This window comes from Nothobranchius furzeri, chromosome 12 (assembly GCF_043380555.1).
Source record: "Nothobranchius furzeri strain GRZ-AD chromosome 12, NfurGRZ-RIMD1, whole genome shotgun sequence".
Classification (NCBI taxonomy): Eukaryota; Metazoa; Chordata; class Actinopteri; order Cyprinodontiformes; family Nothobranchiidae; genus Nothobranchius; species Nothobranchius furzeri.
In genome coordinates, this window is record NC_091752.1 from 35,040,726 (window position 1) to 35,066,974 (window position 26,249).

At 41.4% G+C, this 26,249-nt stretch overlaps 1 protein-coding gene across 25 annotated transcripts in view; it reads left to right on the forward strand.

Moving 5' to 3' along the window:
- The window catches only part of kcnma1a (potassium large conductance calcium-activated channel, subfamily M, alpha member 1a), a 209,374-nt gene that overhangs the window by 30,379 nt on the left and 152,746 nt on the right, over positions 1-26,249 (forward strand). For all 25 annotated transcript variants that reach the window (XM_015944934.3, XM_054750364.2, XM_054750361.2 and 22 more), the window contains exon 2: positions 11,498-11,665. In XM_015944934.3, coding sequence (XP_015800420.3) covers positions 11,498-11,665 — 168 coding nt within the window. The remainder of the gene's footprint in view (positions 1-11,497; positions 11,666-26,249) is intronic.

Sequence of the window (26,249 nt, forward strand, 5' to 3'; positions counted from 1 at the left end):
CTTTTCAGTCCATCGGTCCCAGCGTGCTCTCTATAATTAATGCATCTCTGGTTTCTGGTCAGGTCCCTGCTTACTTTAAGAACGCTGTAATCCACCCGCTTCTTAAAAAACTGAGTCTCGACCCCTCTCTCCAGCAGCTTCAGACCCATCTCTAAACTTCCGTTCATCTCCAAGATCTTGGAAAAGGTTGTGGCTAAACAACTCACAGCTGCTCTTGATGAACATAACATCAATGATAGCTTCCAGTCAGGTTTTTGTAGAGCTCATTCTACTGAAACAGCTCTTCTTAGGGTCTCTAATGACCTTCTGACTCACAGTGATGCAGGGGACTGTTCTGTTCTGGTCCTGCTGGACCTGCCTGCAGCCTTTGACACAGTTGACCATCACCTGCTACTGGAGAGGCTGAGAGACTGGGTAGGCCTATCAGGAACTGCTCTGGAGTGGTTGTCCTCTTATCTTTCTGAGCGCTTTTTCTGTGGCCGTCTCCAAGTTTTGGTCCTCCACCACCTCCCTTACTCATGGTGTCCCACAAGGTTCTGTGCTGGGGCCTCTGCCTTTCCTTCTCTATCTGCTTCCTCTTCAGCACACCCTGAGCTCCTTCAAAGGAATCTCCTACCATCTTTATGCAGATGACATCCAACTGTACATCTCCTTTAAGCCCCATGAGATGTCTAAGCTGCAGCTGTTACACACCTGCTTAGACTCTATCAAAACCTGGATGGCTGGGAGCTTTCTACAGCTGAATGAAGATAAGACCTCACAATTCTCATCTGTGCCCCAGACAAGCTGGTTCCCAAAGTCAGAGACTCTCTTGGTCAGCTTGCTTCTCACACCAAACCTTCCGTCAGGAATCTTGGCATGACCTTTGACTCAGCTCTCACCCTGGATTCTCATGTCAGTTCTCTTGTTTGCTCTTCCTTCCTCCATCTCAGGAACATTGCAAAGCTGAGTCCCATTCTGTCCCGCTTTGAACTTGAGACAGTTATCCACACCTTCATCTCCCCACGCTTAGACTACTGTAACTCTCTTTTCACGTGTCTGAGCAGAACCTCCCTGAACCGTCTACAGGTGGTTCAGAATGCCTGTGCTCGGCTTCTGACCAAGTCCTCCAAACACACCCACATCACCCCGCTTCTCCTCCAGTTTCATTGGCTGCCATTCAACTTCAGGGTTCATTTCAAGATCCTGGTTCTGGTCTATAGGGCCTTACATGGACAAGCACCATCTTACATTTGTGATCTTCTTAGTCCCTACACCCCCAGCAGGTCCTTGAGGTCCAGTGATCAAAGCCTACTGGTTGTGCAGCGCAACAGGCTAAAGATCAAAGGTGACAGATCATTTGCTGCTGTGGCCCCCAGACTCTGGAACTCTCTCCCCCTGAGCCTGAGATCAGTGGACTCAGTGGTCTCCTTTAAAAAGCAGCTGAAGAATCACTTGTTCAAGCTGGCTTTTCACCACTCTCTTTATTCTGCTCTCCCCACCTATTCCACCTTCCTCAGGATCCACTGATTTCCCTATTTCCTATTCACTCTCCCTCTTTCTTAACATTTTTAATCACAATTGTCTATTTTTTGCTAATTAAAAATATATTTTTTAACAATTTTCTAAATTCTTTTTTATATTTTTACATATTTTTTTTGTGAAGCATCTTGTGATTTTTATCTTGAGAGGCGCTATAGAAATGATATTTTCTTCTTTTTCTTCTTCTTCTTCATAAAAATGTCATTTTGAGGAATCCTGAAGCAGTTTGTGTGTGACACAGCTACCTCCACCGTCTCTAAAGCTAGCCAAGATATCTGCAACATCAATCTTGTGACATCAAAGAGCTTTAGGGTCTTGTTTAGACATTTTGAAGTGTGTCTGTCAAGGCTGCTCATGTCCATGATGGAGTCCAACATGGTGAAGTAGCTCAATTAAAGCTGTTGTTGGATGTTTTTCACCATCGTTTCTGATTGGATTACAAATGACCACTAACTACTTCAGAGGGAATAACACAGGTTACCATCTGCCGCAGAACTTGTAAGCGTAGCGTGTACTTTTTTCTGTTTGCAGTGTTTTAGCTGCTGCTTGTAAATTCTTCACCTTCAAGTCCCATTGAAGCACATTTTCTGATGTATAAATGGACCAGTGTGAAGCTTACTTCACTTAGACCTAATTTGCATAGAAAACATGGCTATGAGATGGTGTGTATCACCATAGCAACGAGCCATCTCCAGATTAGTGAGAACAAAAACGAATTAAAACCTGTAGAGAAGTAAACGGCCGAATATTACCACAGGTGGTGGTCGTTTCCATGCTGTCATTTGTCATTCTTACACTCATTTGTTCATTTTAAATATGTTGCCACTTACATTTTTTTCCTGTTTTGCAAATCTGAGGACATAAGTATTTTCAGTGTCTAGTTTCCAAGGGTCATTAATATACACACAGCACCCCACATTGACAGAAAAACACAGAATTTTAGAAACGCATGCAGATTTATTAAAAAAGAAGAACAGAAAAATCACATGGTCCTAGGTAGTCAGACCTTTTGTTTAGTATTTAGTATAAGCACCCTTTTGAGCTGACACAGCCACGAGTCTTCTTGGTAAAGATGATACTGTATATGTGCATGCAGGGGTGGTGTTTTTGTTTGTCATATTGACCAACAAGGTTAAAAGAAAACCATCATGATCTTTTTTTCCCCGGAACTTTCATTTCTAAAATAATAATAAATAAAAATTCTATATAATTTTATTTTTATTCATTTTAATTAATATTTAGTCGAAAGAGGCTGACCAGAGTTTACCCAAAAATGAATGTTACAGTTGAAAGGTTTCACTTAAAGTAAGAACATTTCACCAGCTGCGGAACGAACACACACCTTCCTTCTGCTCTGCATAAACCTGAGCTGGCCACCTGCTTGTGCAGAACCAAACGTCTCAGTGACTTGCTGAAGAGGTTTTAGTCATGAAGTTCTTGACTTTTGCTTTGGACAAGATCATGGCTGTTGTCATGATTTCTGGAGGATGACTCTGCTCTTTGCCGCCACACTGAAATAACAGCGCTGCTTCAGCCAAAGTTTTAAAGTCAGGGAACATTTCTCCAAATAAAATAACCAGAAGTCTGCAAGACTCTCCAAAAGAAGGATTTCCAGACCCAGAAAGCACTCGCTGTGGCGTACCGGTCACAGGCATGCACCAAGCTCCTGTCTACAGCTCTTCAGAGCCCTATTCACTCTTGCACGCTGTCAATAGCTAGATGCGTTGAGAATGGTGTCCCAAGTATGAGATGATGCTCAGATAGGGATTCTTTCTTGGCCGACTGTGGTACCTCTGCGATGTTCTTTGTAACGTTTAAAATGTCTGGGTGAGTGTGAATTGCAATCTGCCAAAATGACTGACAGCCTTCAGATTTTTCTGTCACCATTAAAAAAGATACGTTCAAATACAAAAAATATCCAGTTAATGTGACCCCAGATTCAATTTAGACTGGCCTTTCAATCACCCATAAGTCATGGTGACATCTATTTTTATCTGGAGCCACTGAGAGGTCTAAAATGTTATTTCAATGGAGGAGATTCAGAGCAGCATTCTGAATCAACAGGGCTGTATATTCCTTCTTTCTTTTGTTTCCCCTCCAGCCATGAGGATGTGTCCCTAATGCAGACATGTCTTCATTCTGCGCTCTTTTGTCTGAGCAGAGGGACACAGAGGAAAGAAGAGCCTTACAAAAGCTTTTACGTATCACTGCTGAGGAGAAATCACAGTTTGGGACAAAAAGCAGTCATGGACTGCAGCCAGTTGGAGGAGTGATCTCTTGTCCTGTTATTCAGATGAGTGGGCTGTCCGGCGGGGGTGGAGAGAGAGTAAACCGCTCAACTTGTCTTCCTGTTTGCTAATATTGTGAATGCCATCTATTTACTTCAGCGTCCACAATTTGTCTAATTCCAGTTTGGCCCACATTGCTCAGAAAAGGTCTGGTGCAGAAGGGCAGCACGGAGCTAATGTAATTCTGCAGATGGACGAACTCTTGCTGTCTTTGGTGAGATCAATGCATGCATTAAAGTAGCACATTGGACAGTTTCAGGATTAAGTCACATTAGTCACATAAATTAATGTTTTCTTTTAAACTTGTCTATAACTGTTGATAGTGAACCATTTAGATGTGTACCATTTCACTGGCTTAAAAAAATAATAATGGATTTACCTCCATTCCCTGCATTAGCCGTCAAAATAAAGGGAAATCGATCGGTTCAGAAAAAGTCAGGCTCTTGTACATCATAAAGATGATTTGTATGCGTGGCCTCACCCACTTTTTGGCATCCAGGAGAGAGCAGAGCCTGTCTTGGCTAGTAGTTTAGCATTAGCATTAGCAACTCCCCAACATAATGGAAAGAAAGAAAGAAGGAAAGAAGGAAAGAAAGAAAAAAGAAAGAAAGAGAAAGAAAGAAGGAAAGAAAGAGAAAGAAAGAAAGGAAGAAGGAAAGAAGGAAAGAAGGAAAGAAGGAAAGAAGGAAAGAAAGAAAGAAAGAAGGAAAAAAAGAAAAGTTCTTTCTTTCTTTTATATAGCGCCTCAAGATAAAAATCACGAGGCGTTTCACACAAACAAAAAAAATTAAAGTATAAAAATGATTTTTTTTAAATTATTCAAATATGTTTAAAATGAGAAAAAAATGTGTGAATAAAAAATGTAAGGAAAGGGAGAGTGAATGAACAGGAAAGATGGAAATCAGTGGATCCCGGGAACGGCGGAACAAGAGCAGAACAAGGAAAAGGTGGTGGCGATAGCCAAGCCAGCTTGAACAGGTGAGTTTTCCGTTGCTTTTTAAAGGAGACCACTGAGTCCACTGATCTCAGGCTCAGAGGGGGAGTCTGGGGGCCACAGCAGCAAATTATGGATCACATTCAGACGTGTGTTATTTGTGGAGGTAAAACATCAATGTTGCATTTTTAATCCAAGAAAAAGTCATGTTGCTGTTAGCCAATCAGAGCCGAGACGTTTGCCAGTCACGAATATTAATGAGCAATATTGTAGATTCTGCCGTCTTCCGGCCCCCAATCCTACGACAAACACCAGTTTGGGCATGAACAATTTTAGGAAAATATTGAAATGCGATTTTTCTAGAAGAAATTACAAGTTCAGTTTGATTTAAGATGTTCTTTGAATCAAGCTTCAGCACAATTTTCACATTTTACAGTAATATTCACAAACTTGACAGGAACTGAAATAATCCAACTAATAATTCAAGGATAAAAAATAATGATAAGAATTACTTTCAAGTCTGTTTATTAACAACAAACAAGCGTGCGGGCCACCTGAACGCTCAGTCAGCCTGAATGTGATTCTCACAGAAACTCTGTTCTAGCGCTGCACTTTCTACGTGCTTACTTTACTTTACCGTAACTCCATGATGGTTTGTTCCATCAGAAAAAAATTCTAACATGGTTTTGAAAGCAGGGAAGTCCACATAGTGGTATTACAGTAAACTCCTTTCAGCTGTAGCACCATCACCTCCGTCTCACATGTGAGTGACGGACAGAAAACGGCGTCAGATGATCACAGACATAAATAATATTTGCTGTAGTTGCACCAAAAGAACAAACAAACTGAAAAATGACAACGTGTGCTGCTCTGTCACCTCAAGCATTGGGCACCCAAGACCTGCTGCACTCCACCTCTGAGAAAAGTTTATTATTCTTATTGATTGCATTGGTTGATTGGAAATTTGATTTATCCTCAGTTTGAATCTGTGCAATCCCTAAATCAGTCTCAAGATCAACAGTTCGGTTCACAAATATCCTCTTTAATATCGAACTTTGTTCTCTCTACTTTGTGTTTTGCTGTAATACCAGAGGAAAGCTGACATATCTCTGGTTTCCTGCGAATTACTAGCAATAGTCTGGCACCATTTGACCTCCATTCTGCACGGTTCAGCCGGCGCACAGATAAAAAAGCTGTTCTCCACACGGTGTTGTCAGAGTCAGCCTTTCATCTGTTCTTGACAAACAACAATGTTATGCAAGGAGGCTCCAAGTTCCTGATCCCTCTTGTCTTTCTGCTGTGACCCAGAGAAGGTCTGTAGCCCAGACCGGCTGGGGAACTCTACCGGCATTAGAACAACAAACAGGGAGATTGTAGTTTGTTACGAGAATCACCACATTTACGTCTCCCAGCTGAGCCTATAAATAGCTGCTCAGGCTGGAATAGAGTTTTCCCGAGCGATGTGTTGGAAAGCCGGAGTAACAGCTGTGTAAAAGCCAAGGCCTGTTAGATCAGCGGAGTCAGATGGGCATGACCTTCTTCCTTCAGCGCACCCATCTTCATTTCCCTACGATGTTCTTCCCAGTTCTCCCTGCTCCTGCCTCAGTATTTTGTCTATTCCTTGTATTTCTGTCTCTAGTGTGTTTTATGTGTCTCTCTATGACACCACCCTCCTTTTTTAAATAGCGTTGTCCTTCTGGCTTCTTGTCTCCCTGTGACTTTGTCTTTTCTGCCCTTGTAGACATCTCCCTGCCAGTTCTTCTCTTTGTCTTCCTTCTTGTGTCATGTTTTATCCGTCACTCTCTTGCTTATTACCAACATGCTTCCCTGGTGTGCGCTGCTAATTGGTGCAATCCTAATATTAACAGTGTTCATCTTCCTTGTTTTAAAAAGGCCCCTGAAGTAGGTGGCTGACAAGGTACATTTTCTGTTCAGAAAGGAAAGAAAAATGGTGCAACATTTGGCCTTTTGATTGGAAACCATTAAATCAAACAAAAGGGAAAATGTAGTTTGCATTTAATTTCAGATTTAAGGGGGAAAAACAACAATTCAGTCAGGAATAATTTGGCAGCATTGCCGGTGTTTTTAAGGCAGGTGTGTTTATTTGCAGCAGACAACACGTCCAGCTGCTCTTCAAAAGAAGCACGTCTGCCACAAAATTATTTGCACTATCCAATTTCATGCCGAGCATGTCGTGAGTAGTTTTTCAGACAACAGCGGTATTCGGTGAGATTGCAGCCTGTTACCTGTAGCTCATAATGCAGCTTTCTGTCTTCTTTTAGGTAGAAAAGAAAAGAAAACAACAGAAAATATACATGAGAAATCTATTTCCTGCAGCTTTTCATCAACTCATTTGGTGTAAAACATTTACTGTGCATTATCCATCTATCAGGTGGGCTTTTTTTCTGTGCAACTTTTAGTTTACCCGTAAAACCATTGACCCCCTTCCGCTGCTTGCTTTCTCCCCCAGAGTTTGACATCACAGGTGCGTATTTATAGCCAGCAGATGGATTCTCCCATAACAGTATGCTTCAGTGCCTCCATCCCCTTCTGTTTAGCCTACCGCCGACCACTCAAATGAACTGGAAGAAATACCCTGTTTACATTACATTATCTGCACTGATCTGTGAAGCCATCAGTTTGCGACTTCATCCATTATTCATGTGTTTCCCTGCAAACACGCACGCTTGCACGTTCAGGTGTGTAAGCAACAACAAGCACTCTCAAGTTAAACAAGCCTTCTGACTAAATACAAATAATATAGTTAAAAAATATTTGCACGTGTCTTCCATATGTGCAATAAATGTTTCAAAGCTGCATCTAATTCACGTTTTTGCTGCAAAACAGACGGTTTAAAATAGAATTGGAGAGATGACGAGTAGTGCATGTAACTCATTTTGAACTGCATTGCTCATATCGTTATTTTTGTTGTCTCTGTGTTGCATGCATCATTTCCCCTGGTATATTTCATTACTTTTTCATGCTTTAAACAAGCATTGAATTGCACATATATGCCATTTTCATCACCACCCATCTTCGATCATCTTTTTGTCAGTTCTTATGGTTGTTTCTCTGTAAAAGTAAAATATCCCAGGAACCACTGGACCAATGTTAATAAAACTCCAAAAATGCCTTTCTTGGAAAAACATCTGTACATGTTGTACAATACAAATCAGCACTTTGAATTGAACTTAAAGATATGGCACTTACACATTATCGTTGGCACGGCCCCAAAAGGTACCGAACGGCACCGGAATTTGGTTTCACACACAGGTCAGATTTGCGTTTTCAGTGCTGAGGCAACTCTTTTTCTCAGACTTTTTCCCCGGAGGTCAGACTGGGACCGAGGCGACACTACGAACTGATTGGCTGGCTGAAATTACGCCTACCGCCTCCGATATACAGAGCCTAAGTCTACTTCCACACCATGCAATGCAAGTCCTAAAAACGCTATCTTCTAATCCGCTTTGGCCTACACTTGTATATGGATATGTTGTACTTCAATTTAAATGAAAAGTACTGATGGGTGTTTCGACCATGCCAGTCTCGTACTTTGAGATTTATTAGCTTGTAAAAGTTAGTAATTATCATGAATACACTCCAGAAATCGGCACGTTGCATATGTGACGTCACCACATAATCTCCTCTCCACTAACGTAGCTGCTACTTACCAAATGACCAAATTTATGGTGGTTCTTTCCCCCTGTGGGAAGTTTGCTGAACTTACAGCCATTTTCCCTCAATTTTCTCCATGTCTGGTTCGATGACATCACTTTCGTGAAGCACATTTGTGGTCCTGATCTTATTTTCACACAAAACATAAAATAGCGTTTCCCCCTGTTCGAAAATAAGCGCGTTCTTGGTATCAAAATGTATCTTTAAAATTCACGGACATCATATGTGAAATCCACAAAGGCACAAAACAAGCAGAATTAGAAAATAGCATTTTTAGCCCCATTGACTTGGCTCCCTATGCCAGAAGAATGAGCCAGCGGGGGTGGGGTTCCCGCATGCGCGATTGATTTTCATGCTGGATGCTGTTGCGTAAACTTCTGTCTGTAGCACGGAGCAGCTGTTCCAGAGCTGCCGATCAGTGTGGAAACGGGAGAAGAGAATAGCTCTGAGTGTGTGTGCGCGCCTGTTGTACGTATCGGAGCTCTTGCCCTGACAAGCAGACAGCTGCTCAGGGGAGAAATCTGTGTGTGTGTGTCTGTGGCACAAGATTATGAGAACACACACAGCAAATTAATTAAATAATGTGGTTCAGAGTGTCCAAAAGCAACACAGCTCATGTCCGCCTTTGTTTACCTTATAATGGAGGAAACGTCGTATTAAGCTCTGCCCACAATTTCCGCATTCCCGAGAAGTCCCTTGGATTTATATGTGAACACTACACCGCCTGTTCAAGACCAAACTCTTGCCGCCCAGCCCGACCAAACCCCGACCGTGCCGATGCTAATGTGTAAGCGCCAACACATATATAACACTATATATATCAATGAAGAACACATGCAGCCAAAAAGACCAAAAACACTAAAAATTTCCATATTCCAGACGTTAATATACTAACATTTAAAACAGTAATCCTCTCCCGCTTCGTTCACAATTATAGCAAGAACAAATATCACCTGTTTGACCCAAGGTGAATCTGGGGATAGCCTTAAGGATAGTAAGGATACACCAGATCCATCTTTGAAATTCGGGGAAAATTAACAAAGAAATTATGAGTATACTTTGAATTTGGACAGCCTTATCGCTTAGTGATGTAACCAGCCTTAAAATGCCTACTTAGAAGGATGCAGGCTCTGGTATTGGACGCAGTCAGACTCAGTTAGTTTTGCAGAAGCTGCCTTACTTAAGGTTGTCCTGAAGACAGATTCTGATCACTGCATATTGCTCACATCTTTTCTTAAAGGGCAAGTTCACTGAGAAAACATGTTTTTACTTATTATTTTTGAAAATGAATGGTCACTCTGAGTTTTCACGCAGGCTGGACATGAAAAAGTCTCCTACACCTATTTCCTACATTATAGAAAATAGACAGTGAAACACTTGGTTAAGCAAATCCTGACAGATCTACGTCACACTGTCATTTAACATCTTGGCTCGCGGCGGGGAAGGCTGTTGTTGGTTTAGAGTCCAAGAAACTGCAGAGAACGTCTTGACTAGTAGAAGCTAACCATTAGCATTGGCAACTCCACCACACAGCAGAACTCCTTCAGGCTTGTGTTATTTGTGAAGATAAAAACATTAACATTGCAGAGCAAACAGACTCAGTGGTAGAGTCGCGTTGCTGTTGGCCAATCAGAGAAGTCTGAAACTACTTTCTCCTCCAGCTGACTTCTATGTCCTGAAACAGGTGCACTAGAGCTTTTTTTCCCCAGAGATCGACTTACAGGGCACTCATTCCTACTGCCGCTGCAGGACCACTGCACATGTATTAAAAAGTGGAGTAAACTTGACCTTTGAAACTTATCTGTTGGAATTAATCCTATTCAGGTGTGCTGCAGCAGCTAATTAGCATAAGCCAAAAAGATGTGTCCGTTCTACAAACATGTACATCCACAACACGCGGTTGCCTTGCAAACCCAAGCAGACTGGATCAGTTAACTCATTAACCTCATTAAATGGTTAATGTATTGAGACGCCAAAGCCACAGAAGCAAATTCTTCAAATTGTACTCTTGACAGGTACTTTTAAAGTTGTTTTTTAAAAATTTTCTGAGAACAGAGTTGTTTCATTTGCATCTAAAGCATAAGTAACTGAATTACCTAATGGAGAAAGCCAACGGCAGGAGCAGATGACGATCCGAAGACTGTGTCAAGCTTTTTTAGGCCCAGTTTATTATAATTGTTATGGGGTTAGAATGAAATTAGGAAAATGGCAGCTGTGTCCATGCCATATCATCATCAGATGTAATCCAGTTTGATCAAGCAAGCCTTTTGAAATGGACAGAACACTCTCAAGGGCTGAACTTTAACGGCACTGTTCCTACAGTCAAAGAAACACTCAAGGTTCTGCCTGTAGTTGTCCCATGCATAATGTGAAACTAAAAAAATGCAAAGATAAAAAAAAAAGTTGACCACCTGGGTTATCAGGGAGCCAAGGATCGACTTTTATTTCCAGATATTCTCTGTGAATGTCATTTCTTACAAGGTTTTATGTGACTGTGGGTCACGTGCTGTAAAAACAGCATTTATTCATCCATGTTTGCACACGTGCATTTAATTGCTACTTCAGTGGCTTCAAACATAAGGAAATCTACACATTTCTTTTCCCCCCAGAAGGCATGGGAAGCTTGATGCCAGCTAGTGTCAGGTCAGGAGTGAGGGAACAGCTGCACGCAGTGACTGTGCCAGGCAAAGCATGTCAGCAAACGGCAGTGCACACAAGAAGGAGCATTAAGAGACGTGTATGACAGCGGCGCTGTTGTGCTCTTTACTCCCAGGAATAATTAATGTATAGAACCATATGTGCAAATCAATTAGAGCTATTTTTAGCTACACGGTACACACGTTAGAACACACACACACATTCAGCCTATAGCAGATGGGAGCTGTCATGGCTGCAAGGGTTTGTTTTCCTTCACAAATCTGCAGCTCAACTCTGGACTATCGCACTATAGTGTTTATGGGAGAAAATAAGATCCCTGTCTGTGTTAAACAAACCCATGCAACCTGAGGTGTCTTAATAGTGTCAACACTGTTGCTTTCATCCTTTTATTTATGCGTTGTTGTTTTTCTTCTTTTTTCAGGAAGCACAAAAGGTGAATAACCCTGCCAACAATCAGGCTGCAGACAGGACAGCAAAAGGTCCTGATGAGAAGGAGGAGGCAGCAGCCAGCGAGGTGGGATGGATGACTTCAGTCAAAGACTGGGCTGGTGTCATGATCTCTGCTCAGACACTCACTGGCAGAGTTCTGGTAGGTTTCACTTCTCCCCCTGCATAGAAATGTAAAAATATCAAAATCTAAGCACAACTTTTATGGAAATGTTCAGTGCACACCAGTTGAACCTTTCCCTGTAGCAAACTGCTTTAATGCTCACAGGGCTGCGTTTTGTGTGCAACCACAGCTCTCCGAGTGTGGCATATATTAGGATCATTAAGTAGATGGATTAAGGAAGCTTAAAAAAAGTGTGGTTGTTGTCCAGCCTTCTTTCTGCTGCAGTGGCCCAGGTGCAGCATGCCTTAGCACCATTTTACTGCGCCTCTGTTAGCTCAACCGGTGAATGTGTTTTTATCTGTGTGGGTGTCCATGTGCATGCTTGTTGTATATGAACAGCATCCAGAATATGAAATTTTAGTGCAGTGGGTAAGAGGCTGTCACTTGCAGCACATCTCTGTTTATTGCATCATCCTCCACTAAAGAACAATTCCTGTGTATCTGCAGTTCTTTATGTGCATGTTTAACTGTTCTTCTGATATGTAGTTCATTCCTTTATTGCTTACTTTTGAATAATGCGGCCAAACCATGAGTAATTTTATTTATTTATTGTTGGAAAAAAATGCTGCTGTTTGTAGTTTTTTTCAACTTGTGCATGTGCATGTCCATGTGCAACAATGGGATGACTAGAATATTACGTGCAGCTGGCACTTGAACACAGTTTGTAACGTGTCCCTCTCATGGTTTAGCAGGATACGGGTCATTTCTTGCTGCCCTGACCTCTGAACAGTTATCTATAGCCTTTTGGTGTCTGTTGCAGCTAGCCTCATTCAGTTACCTCTGAATAATGAAAAAGTTTACAATGTCTGATTACAGCAGGAATACATTAAGCATAAAGCCTGAATAAAATGGAAATGATGGGATGTAGAAAGTGTAAAATCAGCACTAATGCACTTTTTTTCTCTCTTTGAAACTTAGAAAACTGTGGGAAATTGTATAAGAATATGCAGTGTATGCATATCCATCAATTTATTGTTTGCATTGTTGTACTTTATGCAAACCCTGAACATTTAAAGGCTTATATCCATTCTTTGTTCGTTTTTACATTTTTATCGGTAATCTTGGTTTGTTTTGCACAGTGGAGTGAATGAAATCGTTGTGGGAGTAAGACGAGAATAAATCCAAACTAAATACAAACGCTGTCATTGTTGCTGCTCGCTGGAATGTTCCTCACGCCTGGATGAGGATAGTTTGGACTTGGAGTTTGGAGAAGAAGATGAAAAATCCTGAAGGGAGCTGTCAATTTGCTAAATGAGCCTCTCTTTCATCACTTTCCCACACACAGCTCTGCTGGCATGGACACAGCTCCCTTCTCCTTTCATCTTCAGCTCTGACTGAGCACTCTCAATCTGCCCTGTATGTACGCTCCTGTGTGCTGTAAGCGCGGGTGAGGGAGTTTTAGTAAAGCCGGCAGAAGCAGATGGGCAAACTGAAAGAAATGTTTGTTACAGTCAAGGAGAAATGAGGCACTGGCTGCTTTTAAGGGGTTTCTGGGCTCAGAGGTATCCCAGAGTATCGCCTACTGTGATTTGTGCTACTTCTAGTGGAGCTGATAATTCTGCCCAGCAGGCTGTTTACTTACGTCCTCACTCTTAATGATATGCAGCACAATCCTGCAAGTAGCAAGAGCTTAGTGAAGGTGAGTGACTAGCTCATCATGTGGGTGGAATCTGTACATCTGTGGGCTCTTGTTTTCCTCAGATACTATACTGTAAAAGCATGATCTGTCATGTGAATGTGTGAATGTATGTACCATGTGTGTGTGTTTGTGTGTGTGTGTGTGTGCGCGCACTTGTGGGTGGTTAGGTGATTTTGTGGAGCTTTTGCTCCTCTATCAGTGCTTCTCTGCAGATTGGAAATTGCAAGAAGTATTCGTGTACACAGAACCTGGCTGGTAACCATAGCAACTGCTGTGTAGTGGTGCTCAGTCATCTGACATTAGTGGCTTGTCTGTATGACAAACAAGCGGGTGGAAAAAAAAGGTTCACTTACATAACATAAACTTTTATTCAAGGGGAACCTCATACACAAAAGGCTCCTCACCAAGTAAAGTTAGTAAAGAACATATTTCAGTTGGCTGCTAAGAAACTGTTGGACTTAAAATGGGCCTGTTGTAGAAATAACTTGGCATAAATGATTCTTCCCTCCTTTTTTGTCTTAACCAAAGAAATTCCAGTAATTGAGCAAAAACATTTATTTTTTTTACATTAGATTTGATAAAATAACAGGACACAAAGTGTCGCTATATTTAAAAAAAAACGTAAAATAATAAAAGGGGCCCAGAGAGCTGGAGAGTGGGTGGAACATTGGGTTGTGAAGGAAGAACAGTGTTGTCAACAGCGTTATGGCTATAGATAAATTATATCAACAACACATTAGCTATAACAGTCAGGGATATGTATATCCTGTTTGCCTGAAAATAAATCTGTCATAAAGGCAAAATTCAAAAGTAGCAAGACTCCCACCTAGAAGTCTTTCACTGCTTTTGGAGCTGGCCATTAAGACAATTGGCAATATTATTTAAAAATATATAATTTCCCCTATTTGTGAAATGAACTTTGTCTGACAAAACTGTCCCTGGACTGTCATGTCTGATGTGAGGATGCACAACAACTGCACCATTTAAGCTAGAAATAAGTGTAGCCATAACAATGTTGACAAACCTCCTGGCCTTCTCAATTTTAGCAGGTTTTACACCTGCCCTCCATCTACACCTTTGGGTGAGTGATGACATGATGATCATCATATGAGGGTGTAGAAGGTGAAGCCGGTGCAGGTCCTCCTTCATCATGTTGACCAGCTTCACACTGCTGACCACCCCCTGGCGCAACAGTGGATGAGAAGGACATCAGGAGCTGCTCTTCCTCGCAGGTAGTGGGAAAAGAAGGGGAGAAGATCTTTCGACCTCGGTCCGCCCCAACCGAACCAGGAGACACGGACGTCAGGGAGGCCAAGGTTGTCTCCGAGGGTCTCTGCAGCTCTCTGGGCACCACACCTCACGTAGCTGTCTCCAGTGATCCAAATGGCTATGGAGAAAAAACAACAGGTTTGGCCTAGCTGTTTAAAGTACAAAACCATTCATGAAGTGGTCAAGACAGGTACTTGATACTTACACTTGCTGCTTTGTGTAGTTGATGTTGGAGACACACAAGCTGCCATGGTGACCTTGTAACAGATCTAAGAAAAAAATGTAATAAAAGAATGAAACTTAAAAACTCCCAGACCTCATTTCACGATTGCTAATCAGCTATGGCTGATTTATTGTTTGGATCACAGTGAGTTACACTAATTCTAATGTATTTTTATTTCTATTATACATACATACTTTTTAAGTATTATTTTCACATGACTGTTATCAGGCTGTCTTGTTCTGGTTCTCATGATAATTCCGTTTCTTCCAGTAAGTTATCTTGTGCTTACTTCATCTGTATGTCTCTTTACTTTTGGTTAATTGTACTGAGTCCAGAATAAAGGTACTTGGCTTAACAAGATACAAACAAGTATTAAGTTTTAGAAATATATGAATTTTATTTAGCCTGCTTTTATCTCAAATACTAATAACTATCGTATTTTTCGGACTACAAGTCGCACTTTTTTTCATAGTCTGGCCGGTCCTGTGACTTATATTCTGGCGACTTGTTTACCAAATTATGTAGGCTATACCGTGCTGCTGTGGGCAGGCTCCGGACCAGGAATGAGCTCCCCTGCCCAGCTGGGAATAAACACACAGCCATCACCTACCTGCTGGAGCCTGTGGTGCACCATTACGCACCTGATCCGGCCCAGGAGGGAACTCCCCGACCCGCAGGGAACTAAAAACACACAGCCATCACCTGCTGGAGACTGTGGGAATTACGCTGTTTAAAATAACCGCGTTACTAAAAAAGTTTTTTTCAGTAACGAGCAAACTAATTAATTACCGTCTTCTTTTATCAAAACATTGTTTCTGTTACTGATAATGCGTGCGTTAAGCAGAACGGTGTGTTGAAGCTGTCATCAGCTGATCAGGAGCTAGAGAGGCAGATGTTTTCATCCAAGCGCATCACGGCCCGTGAAGGATGAGGAAGACGGGATGAATAGTCTACGGCTGCAGACCTGAATCTGCAGCCATGACCTTCTTAACGTGACAGCGGGACTTCCCAAAGGTCCGCTCACCTGTTCACCGCTCAGACGTCCTGATCTTCTACCTTCCTAGATCATCCAGCTGTAACCTGTTTCTGATCATGTCTTTAGTCCTGCTGTAACACAGATGCATCAGTCTCACACGTCATGGAGCTCAGGTGTTATTAGAACTACCTGTGTGTGTTTACCACCCAGCTTCAGCTCTTCTGTGGTTGGGTCTGACCCACGTTAGTACATTTAAGTCCTCCATCAGATTTGTGCCTCTTCTAGTGTCATTTTAAAGGATTGTTATTTATTTATTTAACCATTATTAGATTACCAGCAACAGAAATGCTGCTAAAAACACACAATTATGTGAAGCTGGAAAAATTAAAATACTGTGCAAAATGACATTTATTTCTGTAATTTAATTATAGACTGAGAGACAATTTAAAGGCTCAGGAACCTTTACAGGTGTTTCTATTTTAAATTTAAAATTTTAGCTGATTGGGGTCTTGTTAAAAATCACACAGTGACCTTTTAATAGTCTAGATTAGTGTAATGTTCCTATTAGTAGTTCCTCCTGTTAAGTGCTTATTTATTAAATTATTCAGGTTTATAAAAAACATTTGGACATGCATTTTATTATGGTCTGGTCATTAGTCATTTATATTTCACTACTGTAGTAATTTATAGTAAATTAAGTAAATTTAATTAAGAGGGGAACCCATTTTTCTAGCATTCTTTAATGAAAAAAGTAACTGAGTAGTTATTTTCTTGGTAATTAGTTACTTTTATAATCTCGTAACTCGGTAAGTAACTGAGTTACTTTTTTGACAAAGTAATTAGTAACGATAACTAATTACTTTTTTAAAGTAACGTTCCCAACACTGGAGGCCCATGTGGCGGGGTGAGGTGGTGCTCACTCCTGCCACATGGACCCAAGGGATATACCATCAACCCTGCTCAATGGTCAACTTTCCTCACGGGGTCACACCCATTAGGACAGTGGGAGGGTTAAAGCTTCATTTATTTACTCAAACAAGCAGGAAGTGCAACTGAAACTGATTATAAAAAAGTGCTGCTGCTTTTAGCAGTACAAGATCAAACCCAGAACCAAGAATGATTTATGATTTTTGTCCATGTCATGCCACTTTTCTGCTAAAATATCAATATGCTCAAGTCATCATCAAGTCAACAGATGCAAGTTGATTCAGGTCGCAAGTCATTGGCGTTCAAGTCCAAGTCAGGTTGTAAGTCTTTATAGATTTTATCAAGTCAGAAGTCTTTAAAATAATGGCTCGAGTATGACTCAAGTCCAAGTCATGGGACTTGAGTCCACACCTCTGCAAACCCATTCTTAACACTGCAATCAACCTCTGCCTTTTATAAACAGCAAGTTTCAAAAGAAAGATAGATGAATGGATGTTTGATGATGACAGTGATTCATTTATTTCAAACGTGAAATATTTGGAAATGTAAACGTATACGTAAAGGTTATATAACCTGCTGCCTCACACACATCACCGTACATCCTTCCAGTCACCTTGTGTGCTAGAAAAATACTCGGGGTAATGACCCTCTCTGCAGGTTTTTTACTGCCTTATTCATGCATGACCTGCCCCCATGGCTAAATCCTTATGGGATGACCTCAAACGTAATTAAACGTGCCTTTTTACTGATACACCAAAGGTAGAATAAAAATAAAGGCTGTGGCATCTGTAAAATGGATTTATGCATTTGGCAGAAGTTTTTATCCAAAGTGACTCAGGAGTGAGGTTAAAAGGTGGATGGCCAAGGACACAATGGTAGAATGACTTGGAATGTGCTGGGATGGAACCAGCAACCCTCTGATTACCGGCTTGAATAGCTTGAGTAATTTCTGTGCTTGCTCATGCCTGCTATTTAGATGTGGCAGCCATCTTGAATCATACTGGCTCCAAAATCTAATCAGTTGTAGATCTACATCTAATTACTGGTAAACTGTACCATGTTCAGCGCTTTGGGCTTCCTGACAGGGTTGCGGAAGGCGCTTTATAAATAAAGCTTTGATTGATTGATTAATTCTTACTTTAAGTAAACCCCATTAAATAAACCCATTGATAATTGAATCAGGGGACTGACCTGTAAACAAGCTTGCAGTAAGAAAATTGAATTGAAAAAGCTCCTTTGATGTGACGTGAAACACCTTCAGGGAAAAGTGAAGCTGCCTCTTTTTCCTGAAACCTCATTTTCATCAGCGCATACAAAAAGTTTCAAATCACCACAGAATCGCACATCACGCCGCAAAATGACCTAACAGAGGACATGTCTCTTTGAGCCGTTTGCGACATCTGTCCACCCAATATTTTGGCCTCAGAAAGATGGGTGAAAAGAGGAGCACCTCATCACTTTTTTGACAACCGTATCACCCCAGCTGCCTTGTTGTAAGACCTCATTAAGCACTGAAGGGCACAGCGTCAGAGGAAGTAACCTTACTCTCTTCGGCACAAGAGAAAGGCTCTTTTGTTTCAGCATATAGATATTTTAATTACAGTTGAAGTGACAGAATGCTTGGTTGCTGCTAGAAAAACAAAAACGCTTTTCCTGCATTATCGGAGCATCTCGGCTAGTTGAGTCCAACATCTGCTTTTGTAACAATGTATGTAATCCTATAATGTCCAAGAAAAATAGCTAGGATTATAACCCCTGAATGTAGATGTTCCCCCTATCCCTCTGTGCAGTGGATTTGCGCGGCATGGTGGTCCGGAAATAGGTCAGTCCTGCCATGTTTCTTAATGGGATCTTGGGTGGCAACCAGGGACCATCTGTTCACACGGCCCGTTCTCTAATCCCTGTGGTCATCCCTCTGCCTACCCGTCCACTCTCAAACTGCGTGGTACTCTGCATTTTGACCTCTATCTTCTGAAAATACAACAAACGCAATGCATCTGTTTGTTTTCATGCAAGAAAAAGTGACGGCACATGGATGCAAGCTGCGGTCACGGGCAAAATGGGAATAAAATGCACAAATCGGAGCAGCAGAACCACTGACAGAATATGCATGTTCCCTGTGACAGTCCTTCCGTCTGTGCACCTTTGTCGGTGCTTACCCCTCTGTTATCTGCTTATGTGTGAAAAGTTGTTTCTACTCAGCACATTTGTGTGTGTTTTGGCAGAAAGGTGAGATTAGTCGACGTGTAAAGAAACCGTGGGTGTGTTTCATTGTTTTTTTTTTCATCAAACATCCTGTTGGGGTGAAAATGCCGTTCTCTCACCCGCCCCATGAGTGCACGGAGAACAGCTGCCATTCACAGAGTTCTAGTTGTCAGCCGGATGCAGTTTATGATCATGCAGGGTAGGGCTGCACGATATTAGGAAAACCTGCGATATTCGATAACAGTGCTTAATATTGCGATATCGATATTACTCGCGATAAATGAACAAATACTAAAGTATGCAGTGTTGATGTCGTCTGGCGTGTGACGTCTGATCTGGGTTCAAAGCAAACAAAAACTAATGCATGAATTTCATTACAACATAACATTTTTATTGCAAAAATATGCAGCTGCACCTGCTACTGTATTAGCAGCAAAACAACAAACTGCATGCATGCAGTTTCTCAGTGACTTTAAAACATCACCTCCACCATAAAACTTTTTCTGATGCTCCAAATACAGAAAAACATCCCTTACCAGGGTTTTTTGAATAAATAAAAAAAAAAAATCAGAAAATAAGTTTAAATGTTAAATAATAGTTAACATCACTTAAATGCAACAGCAAATTCTCTCATTGCTACTGAACATTTTCTCCACTTATGTGGTTATGATATAAGGCTGTTGCTGTAATTGGGAAGTGTACTGTGCTGGGCCAAACTAGGAGAATATAAAGATTTTCTGAGGGAAAAAGAAAAACAATTGTCTACCTTTCAGAAGAGGAACTGGCAAAAAAAACTACATGGAAAATATGTGAAAATGTTTGTTTTTAACCCCAAATTGAACAAGTTTACCTAGATCTTAAAAAGCAGCTCAGATGATGAAACTGCAACTATGATTCTGATAACAAGCTAACAAATTGAACTAGCTCCTCTAAGATAACCGGCTAGCAGAGCTTCTGACTGACAGTTTATGTGCAGCAGCAAATCAACTATCCTGATTAACAAGGTTATAAAAGCTCATAAATGAAAAATCACTTTGATGTGTGGGGAACTTTTTCAGGCCCTCTTTAGCAGGGTGGGACTGGGAGGAGAGTGCTGTAGCCTTTTTGCTGGAAGCTAACCGGAGCCTGGGCCTAACACTAGCGACATGAAGGTGGGTGGTTCACCGACACATGTCGGAGTCAGCCCGGTAAAAATGATTAACGACACCGAGCAGAATCACGTTCACGTTTGAAAGCAGCGCTGAATCCAGAAACATCAGCACAAAGTGCGTTCGTTGCTCTGAGCCAGCATGACGAACAAGGGAACAGCGCCGCTAACTCAGTTCGGGTGTTGCTTTCCAAAAGGGTCTATGTAGGGGGCGGGCGTATTACGTGAAGGGAACCATCTGATTGGCCGCATATCAGAAGGACTACATTTGATTGGTCAAATAATACTTCCGCGTAAAAAACAGAGCTGGTTTACAAAAAGCTGATGTATGACACGGATGGAAATGTTTGAACCAAACATTTATCGCTGTTTTTGCCGTGTTTTGCGATGGGCCTATGCACGTCCTGTTGTCGCTATGACGATAACTTTTCGATATATTGTGCAGCTCTAATGCAGGGTGTGTGTTTATCTCTGTGAGTACATCTTTTATAGATTATTCTTTAGTTTTGCTTCAGATTATGTATATTATCTTTTATAGCAGCAGCCTTTAATACCCAGACCGTGTTTGTGTCTGTTTCTTTATTCATGAATGCCTGTGTGAGCATCTGATGCTAGTTTGCATTTGTTATGTTTGTGCATTTTATGTGAGCATGTGCCTTCTCCTGCCTAAACGTGTAAATCTGTGTCTGTGTGTCTCTGTTTTGGCTGGCTAATTAGCCTTCTCTGCAGAGCATGGAAGTAATTCAGATCAGTCAATAAACTCAGCAGGAATGCTGGCTCACGTAGAGTGGCTCTCTGTAACAAAGGCCTGGTGCATTTGCAGAAAACTATTTTATTGTGTCACAAATGTGTGTATATATTTATGAATTGGCTGTCAAGAACCTGATTAGATTTTCACATAGCCCACTAAATGTAACTCATCTCAGGAAATTATGCCAAATTTTACTTCCTATGTGTATCAAATGTTCAGTTTTAGCTGCACAGCTTATTAATGTGCAGTTTGACCAAGTTAACAGTTCAGACAATGGAAATTCTACTTTAATCTGTCTTCAGTTACAGAAAGTTGCTAATACTCATGGGTGTGGGAGAATAAACAGTGTAGTTATTAATCTTAATTATTTTCTCTTAAAGCTGAAAAAAAAAATCTTATCTAAATATTTCATGAAAATCGGGCCAGGAAACCAAATTTTATTTCCATTAACTGAGCCACCTCAACCTCGATAACAACAGTAAACTTCACCCTCAGGCGGTTTGGACGTGAAGCAAAGTCCAGTTTCATGATTGGATTTCAAAATAAAAGTCATCATTTCACATGTAAGGGCACATTGGCATTTGGTCAGTTCTTTTAAATCAGATAATTGCTCCATCAAAAAGTGTTAATAGTATACATTATTTCTTTTCCATGCCACATCTGGCTGTTATTGTGTGACTGATGTGTGGAGGAGTTTGTATATTTAATTTTGTTGAATATTTTGGACTTTAATTCCGAAAGTCAACAACAAAACAATTCAGCCTGATTCTTGAGAATGAGAGTTTATCTGGGATATGCAAAAATCCATCAAATCATTAGTGTTTTGCCCATTTTTGAATCCCAGCACCCCTAAAAGTGATCGGACCCCCCCAACTTCTGGTCAACCACGCCTGCATAAAATTACATTAAAAGCAATGGCTCTCAAAAATAAACCTTACAGATTGCTGTAATCCACTCACCTTTCCATTTTTTAGCTATCAAGTTCTAAACATTTATTTATTTATTTATTTATTTATTCAGTCATTCATTCAGTTTTGTCAGATATGTTGATGGCTGCTTTAACTCCATGCACACCCATGTTGATCCATAGATTTGCAGACTTTCAAAGTTATTCAATTTTTTACTTTTCTTTCACTTTGTTGTTATTTAAATTTCGTTTTAAAATTAAATTCAATGAGATGAAACCCTGTTTTCTGTTTCAATAAAAAGAGCATTTAAAAAGTAATGCTTGTGTAGATTTATGAAGATCCTGTTGGCCCTAGTTTTTAAATTCCCTCTAGGTTTAACTGGTTCAGGAGTTCGTGGGTCAGCCGTGATAGGCCAGTCCTGCTGGCTGGGCTGTAGCCACATAGGAAACACAAGCCGTGCATCTTGTAGTGGAAGTTCATTTGAGAAGTGTGAGGAGGCAAAGTGAGGGGAAGCAGAGTGTCCCAGCAGGGAGCCCTGGTATCTTGTTGTATCGTTTCAGCTGGTGGAAATGTACGCACTTCTCTCTCACCTGAAGCAGCTATGGTGCAGCACATCTGAGCATGCATCTACAGTGTAGACACCTCATTATCAGAAAACATCCTGTCAAGCTTATGTTTCCTAACCAGAAGATACATTACAGAAGACAGATTCAGTACCAACACTTCACACCAAGTGGTTACACTTTATCTTTCAGCTCGCTGCCACTTTTGAATTGTAGAACACTTGGGAAAACTTTACATCTCTGAAATGGTTGTTCCCAGCTTGCCCTCGTGAATGATTTTCCCTGTATCCCTCCTTTACGCCTGTCATTACTCTGAGGTGCTCTGTGGGATGACTCATTGTTGCTTTTCTCCCTCTCCTCTATTCCCCAATCTATTAACTCATCCATTTGCCACCTGTGCCTCTGCTGCTAAAGAGCCAATGACCTACAGCCGTCGTCTCTCTCTGCAGCTCCTGTGCCCTTTGTCAGTCACACACACACACACACACACACACACACACACACACACACACACACACACACACACACACACACACACACACACACACACACACACACACACTGTTTCACGAAGGAAAAGGTCGGGAGAGCAGACATAAAAGTGGTGTTACACTTAGCTGGCTACCCAGCCTTTTCCTCATTAGATCAAATTGGCCCGCGACTCAAGAGGCCGTGTGTCTGAGACTCTGTGGCGACGGCGCTTTCACTCTAAGAATATTCAGAAATGAAATCCTACCAATGAAACTCAGACGAAATAGTGTCAAAACTGTTAGAAATTTCAAATAAAGCCAGTAAATAAATGCAGTTGGAGTATTTTATTAATGTTTTATAACAATATTATGTTGGCTCTGCTAAAAGCTCGAGATGAGAGGTGATCACATTCTGTCATAAACGTGTTGTCATGTAGTACACAATCAACAATCAGAAAATTACATTTACTGACCGGCATGTTGCCTGTTCTCATTGACGGTTCTAGGGGCGGGGCCACAGGGGCATTGGCCAAGGCTGAAATCTGATTGGCCCTGTCCCTGTCCTGTAACTCATCTGGTCAGAATATAGACAGATGCAATTCCAAGTCCAAACACTAGTAGCACTAATGAGCCAAATAGGAATTTCCAGCGTGAAATCTTGTGTATTTCCTAATGCACACTTGAAGCATCAGAGGCGCAAAAACATTTCTGCTTCAAATAGAATCCATTTTAAAATATGGGGTTGACCCAAACCGGCCGCAGCAGAGAACATCTCAGGCGTGTCCCAGAAGCAGCTCGCCACGCCACGCCGCTAAACATCGTATTGGATTCTATTTTTGCTGCGAGCTTCTTCTGGGAAGCATCAATTTTCACAGTTAACATGAGGCTAGACAGGTAATCACACACAGTTATCATGTAAAATGCCTGGTAATTTTCAACATGAAAGACTACTGCAGCTATATGATTTCCTATGTATGACTCATTTACTCCCAGCATCTTCTTTAACCTTCTGGAGGCAGGCGTTGCAGATTTGCAACGTTAAAACTAGGGATGTGCAAGTACACCACTATCTGTATCTGTTTAACCATCAAAATTATATGTATCTGTATCTGTACTCGGTGTGGGCGTGGCCTAACCCGGAAGTGTGTGTAGTTTAACTGGAAGTGGGTGTGGTTTACATCAGTACATTATTTTAGGTCTGAAATTCATATGGATTGATCAAAAGTTGCTATGTGTATTGTTTATTTGAAAACTATTTGCAGAGCAGCCTCAGAATTTAGATTAAATATTTTTGATCACAATAGTAAAGGAAATATTACAGAGCACGCTTTTCAATAACATCAGAACATTAATAGTTAAGTGCATGAAATGAGAGAGAGAGAGAGAGAGAGAGAGAGAGAGAGAGAGAGAGAGAGAGAGAGAGAGAGAGAGAGAGAGAGAGAGAGAGAGAGAGAGAGAGAGAGAGAGAGAGAGAGAGAGAGAGAGAGAGAGAGAGAGAGAGAGAGAGAGAGAGAGAGAGAGAGAGAGAGAGAGAGAGAGAAAAGCGGGAGCGGAGGCAGTGACCGACGCAGCACGAGCCGTTTTCAGCTCTGAAACCGAAAAATAGGAGAGTTGGAGAAAACTTAGGGAGTACTGACGAAACGTGAACAACAGTGAAGCAAGCACAGAGAGATCCGTTACTGTGTGTTTGTGTGTGCGTGCGTGTGTGTGTGTGTGTGTGTGTGTGTGTGTGTGTGTGCGTGGATGGGCCGGACTGAGCTCCCGGCCGGCCAGAGTTTTTTGTGTAGGGAGGGGCGGGCGCTCTATGTGACTGGCCAATCACAGAGCGTGAAGACTGTCAGTTACCCAATGAGGATATTCCTTCAGCACGATTACAGATATTTACAAGTTTTACTCGTTTCATGCTCGTATTCGTCAAAAATGCTTTATCCGTACCGGATACTCGTCTGAAACGAGTGTCCGGCTCATCCCTAGTTAAAACCTACCTACCTGGTTACTCCACATACGTATTTCATGAGCATTTTTTAACTCAGAAGCACCCCTGAAAGACTTAATTGTGCATCATTTTATCAAAACATATTTTGAGCCTGAGAGGGTTAATCCTGGCAATGGAGAGGACCAATTTTATATACGATGTCAATCAGTGATATCACCATGATCTCCTTCTTCTTCTTGGTTTAACCCTCTCAGGCTCAAAATAAGTTTTGATAAAAGGACGAAAAACTAAGACTTCAAGGGTACTTCTGAGTTAAAAAATACTCATGAAAAACGTATGTGGAGTTACCAGGTAGGTAGGTTTTAACAGTTGCAAATGCAACGCCTGCCTCCAGAGGGTTAATGGTGGATGACTTAAACAAACCTTTGAAGTCTTGAGGGATTTTGTAATCTCAACAATCCAGTGAGGAAGACATCGGAGAAGACTCTCAGCATCTGAGACGCTCCCCGGTAAGCACTGATGCGCAGCAAAACATGCCAGTAATCTGTCCCACTGTCGTTCTGTGCTGCTGATCCCTCAAGCGTTGATTCGAAGTAAGGATGCTGGACTGATACTTGATCCCTCTATAAATAATGTGGCCCCTTGATTGACCCATGCTCAGAAAAATCTTAGGGTCCGTCCCTGGCGATAGAGGACTCAAACATTCTCGCATTTGTCATTTAAAGCTTCCTGTCACCTCTCCCCATCTGACCTTTGTCATGGCTGCCTGTGACTCTGTACTTTCAGCGTGACGCACAGCTAATGGATCAGAACCTTCAGAACCATATCAATCCACCCACATCCATCAGCATCTTTCTCTGCATCACACATTTCGTAAAGCTTGCTGAAATAAGGGACATTGACTGGTGATCAGAATGTCTTTGAGCTAAATCCTCCTGTTAAACATTATTTTTTTTTACTTTTTGACACATCAACAAGTAGAGGTCAAACCTAACTCACATCTGATCAAGACAAAAAAAATACACTCTCCATTTAGTTTGAAAACATGTCCTGCTCGCTACAGCGGCTTGCTGAAATACCAGCCTTGAAAAAAATGAACCAACACCACACAGTACTTTGCCTGCTGACAGCTGAACACTTTAAACGCATTCCGTTTCCAAGGAGGTTTTTTCATTTTAAAGTCCTTGTGCAGACATCCACCAGTGACAGCCTGCACTTGTGTTGGCTGAAAGAACTGCAGTCATTTCAGATTGCCGTCACACATGAATCCATGCTCTTTCAGCAGAAATTTCAGACATTCCCAGGAAAGCCACAGATAAAGCAGCTTCATGGAATGTTTAGCGGCGATGGTGACACACTGTTTTATTTTAGTTTGAGACAATGGAAGATGAAACAGTTGTTAAATTATGTTTTAGGAACAACGTATAACTTTTCTCTTTGATTAACTACATTGTGTTTCCTGGTTTGACATGGCTGCATGTGATAGCAGCCGGAAATTTTTTCAATTTTGTCAGTTTAGATTGTACCGTACCGTATTGTACCATACTAT